The following is a 6268-nucleotide window of genomic DNA, read 5'->3' as shown; positions in this document are numbered from 1 at the left end:
GCATTGAGTTGCTGTGATAATACATGATCATATACTTGTTTGCCACTGCTGTATAACTTCCACTGACTTTCTCGTAACCTGCAGCCTCTCTCCAGGCACTTACCACAGACAAGACAGGCAACTGGTCGCTGTTGCTGTTACCTGTTTTGTTAAGTCCCTGACTGCAATTGCCATGCTAAATAAATTAGTGGTAGGCTGATTTGGGAAACCAGTGGAGAGAGGATGTTCTGTTGCCTGTACACGTGTGTTTTGAAAGATTCCCTCTGGGTGTTTTTGCATTATCATATGCTTTTTCATTTTAGTTATTTTAAGAATGCAGATTCAAATGGTATAAACTAACTAGCCATAGCCTTAAAAGCCCAGTCAGAATGTCTGAAAACTGTGGATTGTTTCTGAAAGCCATGGTTTGAATGTTTACAGGTGTTTTTTTAGAATCAAAATTACACATAGAAAAAGTGTGTTTGGTAGATTTGGTTTAGCATTCACTTTTGGTAACTATTGCCTTTTATTCTCAATAGAGCAAGGCTGACTAGTGAGATTAATACAACAGTAACAAATTAAATTTTCCTGTTTTAATCTCACACAATTTTAATTTCTATCTTAAAATACCATAAACATTTAAGGACTCATTCAATATATTCCTTAACATACACTGCGGGCTTATTTTCATTTATCCTTATCTAAATACAATGAGAAAGAAAGAACTGAATAAGATAAAGGTTGGACACACAATTTAGCATAAGAGTTTAATCTGAAAAATGTGTAACAATAGGGGGTAGCAAGACTACCATGGGTTCATTTCTGGAGTTCGCCACAGATAGTCCTTTCTGACAGAAGAAGCATTCAGATGTAAGCCTTCAGCTGTGAGGTTGGCTGATAAAATTTGTAACCAGTGGTTCAGAGTACTATGGCTCGATGTAGTCTGTGTGGGAGTAATAGTTTAACTATATATGCATTGCAGAAAAACAGTGTTTCCTTATAGCAAAAGCAGAATTGCTCATTTCCCACTTCAGTTCTTTATCACACACGTTTTCTTTTAATTGTTCATGTCCTTCTTTTAATATTTCACTTTGCTTGGGCTTCCTGTACTTGTTCAATGGCAAGTATATTTAAGAAATTTGAAAAATCATTTGTCATGTTTAATTATGAAAGTATAAAGGAGGTGCGTGTGCCTTTGAGTTAATTTTGTATTATTGTTAAACAATACCTTAGCAAATGCAAACGTGGTATGTGTTAGTCATTGGGGAAATAACTTGTGATAAACTGGGTTTCCTTGTCAGCTCATACACTTTTGTGGGCTATTTTAAAGCTAATCTGGTATACATCTTTTGGAGCGCTCTTCACTGTTTAAGGATTATTCCTAATCTTTCTGACATGAATAGGTACACTGAAGAGACCGTCTTAGCAACTTGTGACTCTAAGATATCTTTTCGTATGAAGTGTCCTATTCCAAGGACCTTTGAAATAAAGCCGTGTTTTAAAATGGAGAGGTCTAGTTGAGGATGAAGGCATTGCAGGTCAGGGCACCAGTGTGTATCAGCTGAGCTGCGGTAGCCTCACTGGCACCTCAGACTGAGCCACCACCCAACACTTCAAGGCCCGTAACTCAGTAAAGGGCCTGAGCTTTCGTTTTGTTATCACGTAGCCCACTTGCAACAATTCTTTAGTTATTTGTGCGCTCCTTGTCTTGTCTTCAAACTCTGTTACTGTATGTGTAAGATTTTTATTTGGAGTTAAGCTTGGACCAAAGTGGTGTACTCAGTAAGCTTCTCTTAATAGCATAATAGGTAGGGTGATTCACAGAGTGCTGTAATGTTGGAAACTCACAGATTACAGGACTTGATGTCATGTTCAGTGAGCGGAAGTATGTCAACATTAGTCCAGTGTCCCAAACTGGTACTAAAACCTAGTAAGATGTCCTCAGTCTGTGCTGGCTAAAACATATGAGCATAAATAACGTTCACACTTTCATCAGCATAAAGTCTGAAATCATCTAGAGTAGCATAATAGATGTTTTACTTACTGTGACAAAGGAGATATGGATTTTGATTTCCAGTTATGCCACTTTTCTTGGGTGATTTTCAGTTTCTGTGCTTCCTTTTCACTTCTGTAAAATAGAGGAGGAGATTTTTAGGTTCTTGGAAGAAACTATTTATGTAAGAGATAGGTGGCAAAATTTCTATTAATAGCAGTAATTAATATTCCTGTGCTCTTCAGAAACAACCCAAAAGCATTTTATTTTAAGTAGTATCTGCAATGCTTTATTTACATCCTAAATTTTGTTAATCCCCTCTGTGGGTTCAATTGAGGTGGTATTTTTCTCCACTTCCTTTCCTAAATACCTGATTCTGCTCATCTGAACTACGAAATACCTACTCTATTTCATGCTGGAAGTGGCTCTATTTCAGGGATGGCAGAAATTAATCCTGTTTACCTCCGTTCTGCAGAACGAGAGGACATACAGCAAAAATTAAAACCAGATCCTAATTTTTCCTGTTCATTCTTGAAAGTTGAATTTATCCTGATTCCTTGATATAAGGGTGAAGCCATATTGCTACTTCTGAGAGAGTCTTGTTTCAGGCCTATAGGTCAGCATGTTTCCCTAGCAATATACTCATAATAATGAATTAGTTACAGATCTGTATTAATGCACAGTGACACAATGCTTCAGAATTAAACGTTGGTCCTTAGTGTTCTTAGAAAGAAGAAAACTGCACACCCCGTTGGCTGCAGACTTCTCAGCAGCTTGTATATTAGTCACTTTAACTTTGCACATCCATACTAACAGAGCAGTCAGTCACAGTGCAAGTGTGGTAGAATGCCTCAAGTTACTTGGGCAGCAGCACGCAGAACATTTGACTTGTTTGCTACTTCCTGGTGTCCAAACTCTGGAAAGAGAGATGAGTCTCAGCTCATGGTTATTTTCAGCTTTTGCTAATAACAAACTCATTGGCACCCTGTTTGAAAGAGTCCATAGATTGGCCATGGTCTTTCTAACAAGCTAACAAGATTTTTTTTTTTTCTTTTTTTATGGAGCAGAAACAGACTTAGAGGATGGAGCAGGAAGTGGTAAGAGAAGAAGAGAAGAAAGAAGGCTTGATTGAGTTTTATGATTCCTTCAGGGATATGTTTGAGTTCTTCTGTAAGAACACAACAATCCATGGCACCATCCGCCTTGTGTGCTCAGACAGCAATAGAATGAAAACAGCTTTTTGGACTCTGCTTTTACTTGCCAGCTTTGGCATGTTATACTGGCAATTTGCACTTATGTTCAGCCAGTACTGGGCCTACCCTGTTGTCCTGACCATGTCAATGCATTCAGAGCCCAAGATGTTTCCAGCAATTACCATCTGCAATCTGGACCCATACAGGTAACCTGTGCTTTCTTCCCCTTGGCTGTAGTCACGTCTTTACAGTCACAAGGGTCCAGGAAGGGTCAGCAACCTTATGACTGCAGCCTGGAGGAAGCTGAAGGTAGAGGAAGGCCAGTAGAGGGAGGTCTCTCTGCCTTACAGAGGTGGAAAGGGACTATTGTTGTTTCCAAACTGGTTTTAAGTTAAGATCTTGTTGGGAATTGTGCAACAGCATGTAGTAGTTTATTTCATGCACTGAGTCAGGATGGAGGGAACTCTACCTTGTGACTTGGTTCAAGCTGCTAACTGATTTTGCGCTCTGATAAAAGCAGTCTTTCCCTGAAAATCATGGCTACTGTGTGTATTCATTCATAACTAGACTACCGATCTCTGGAATGATGCATGCTAGAGCTGATTCTGCTTGGGTTTTCGTACCACAGAATGGCTTTAAGGAAACAATATAATTTCTGTAGAAGTCTTTGCGGCCCTGCTTGTCAAACAAGGCTCACGCAGTAGTGGCAAGTATCGAGACATTTCAAATTACATGGTAAAGGATTTATGTAATTTCCTCAGAATAATTATCTATTTGTCTGACAAGAGGCCAGTTTGTGCAGCTGATGTTGCGCGGCTACAAGTTCTGAGGTTTTCAGTGGAGAATCCAGCAACTGGAAATTCAGCTACCGGAGCTCCTAATAATTTATTGAAGTTAGGTACGCTAAGCATAGGCACCATAAATGCTGGCTTTTCTCACACAGACATCAAGGTCTGTAGAGACCAGGAGAGTAGCCTTTCCATAGATACTGTGAGGGCACATAAAATAAAGTGCTTTTGTCTAATATTTGTGGATATTCACAAATAGCTAATATTTCTGTTCCTTGCAGATTTGAGCTGGTTAGTGAACATTTGGTTCAATTGGATCACATGGCAGAGGAATCTATCGCTTTTTTGTACGGCATCAACACATCGGCCAGCTTATTCCACGTGAATGAGAAAAACATCCACGTAAAAGACTTGTCAAGCATAGGAAACCTCAGCAGATCTAGCTTCAAGCTAAGCCAAAACTTCTCACTCCTGAGAATGCCTGACCACAATAACAGGTCAGGGAAGAAGCATTCCAACGTGGGCTTCAGGCTGGTAAGTCCATGTCCTCTTTGAGATTTTAACCTGGCTATGGACACGAGCAGCGAGGACTGGCTGCTCCCTAGGGGATGGGGGGCAGAGGGGGGGCCTGCCGGCAGGGCAGGGGCCCATCCCACGGTACCTGAGCGAGCAGGGAAAGCTCATGGATGGTGGCCAGGTCCAACTAAGAGTCCAGCTCATCAGGCAAGTTCGCGGCGATGAGGCAGGTTCAAGATCAGGCCATGGAGTTAGCCCAGCGGATCGACAGGGTCCGCGGTGAGGCAGGAGCACAGCAGCAGCCTAGCTGGAAAGCAGCAAGCCCTACAGCACAGCCCAAAGAGGGGCTGAAGCCCCAAGCTGAGCTTAAATGAGCTCCTGGGCCCACGGGCAGAGGGTGTGGGTGGAGGCCCCAGGTGAGGCTGCTCAGGGCCCTTACGGCCTATCAGTGCACTCAGGGCCCTGACAACGATCTCCCAAGGTACATCATTCAAAAAAATGAGTGAAAAAATAGGTAGTTTCAGTGCTGTGTAATGACAGCTTGGAGGATGTTTCAGGAGAGTCCATCCCTGCCTCTAACAGTTCATGCTGATCGCCAGGATTCTTGTGAAGTGAAACAATAGCAACGTCAATGGTCTTACGCAGCCCACCCACCTGTAAAGTCCTTCTGGTAGTGACAAATTCAGTAGAGAATGGCAGCAGCAGGCTATGGGAATCATTGTATCCCTTTCTAAAAATATACAAAACATCTAGACTTTGCAGGTGAGCCTAAAAATAACAGAGAAACAACGTGCGAGGATTCCCTCAGTGTCTAAATGCTGTGGTACTGGGGGCACTAGAAACGTTGCGGATAAAACGAGAGATGGCAATAACAAACCAAGAGGATGAATGCCATAAATGTGTATCTGTGACTTTGGGGGAGAATGCAAATGCTTCAGATTCTTCATATCAAAAACAGGGTTATCATAGATCTAAAAGCAGAAGCTATGAGAGAGAGATTGATGTGGCTTGAAAGGCCGGCAATTTTTGCTTGGTTATTATCGTCCTGCCCTATCCTGAAGTCCTTTACCAGGCACACTTTCACCAGAATCTGTGGGTGTTCACCTGTCTAAGGCCTGAGTAAGAACAAAGAAAGTGTCTCAGGACTTGGTTCGCGATCCATGGGTTGTAGAGAATTCCCACCAGCCCTGTCCTTCCTTCTCCCAAGGTACTTGAGTTTGCTTGTCTGCTCTCTTCTCCTGCCTCTTTTCCCCTGCACTCATTCCCCTGAGATGAAGTAGCACGCCTAATTCAGCTTCGAGGAGAGATGGTGCTTAGCGCATAACAAGATGACCTCCAGAGGTCCCTTCCAACCTCAGCCATTCTGTGACTCTGTGATAACTAAAATGACCAGAGACTTCACTTTCTGGAAAAATAGAGGTTCCCCTTGTCCCTGTATCCAGTATTGCCTTTACCCCCTGATCTCTGTTACCCTTAGGCTGTCATTTCCCGGCTGTGCTGAATGGCTCCCTCTCTTCCTTTCTTCCAGTGCAATGCCACAGGTGGGAATTGCTTCTACAAGACCTATTCATCTGGGATGGATGCAATTCTTGAATGGTACAGGTTTCACTACATGAATATCATGTCCCAGCTACCAGTTATAGTCAACATTTCTGACCATGAGGAGCAAATAGAAGATATGGTCTACTCCTGTCAGTATGATGGGGAGCCCTGCAGACCCAGGTATGTTCCTTCTTGAGACACTGCCGTGGTTTAACCTCAGTCGGCAACTGAGCACCACGCAGCCGCTCGCTCACTCC

The 6268-nt window shown here is 42.5% G+C and overlaps 1 protein-coding gene across 1 annotated transcript in view; it reads left to right on the top strand.

The window, feature by feature from the left end:
- Window positions 1-3054: 3054 nt before the first annotated feature.
- The window catches only part of SCNN1D (sodium channel, non-voltage-gated 1, delta subunit), a 10218-nt gene continuing 7004 nt past the window's right edge, over window positions 3055-6268 (top strand). Inside the window, exons 1-3 of the mRNA XM_009325261.1 lie at window positions 3055-3371; window positions 4235-4487; window positions 5998-6191. Of these exons, the coding sequence (XP_009323536.1) occupies window positions 3055-3371; window positions 4235-4487; window positions 5998-6191 (764 nt within the window). The remainder of the gene's footprint in view (window positions 3372-4234; window positions 4488-5997; window positions 6192-6268) is intronic.

This window comes from Pygoscelis adeliae, unplaced genomic scaffold, assembly GCF_000699105.1.
Source record: "Pygoscelis adeliae isolate BGI_AS28 unplaced genomic scaffold, ASM69910v1 Scaffold36, whole genome shotgun sequence".
NCBI classification, from domain to species: domain Eukaryota; kingdom Metazoa; phylum Chordata; class Aves; order Sphenisciformes; family Spheniscidae; genus Pygoscelis; species Pygoscelis adeliae.
Note: the sequence above shows the minus strand (reverse complement) of the source record. Positions and strands in the feature narration are given on the sequence as shown.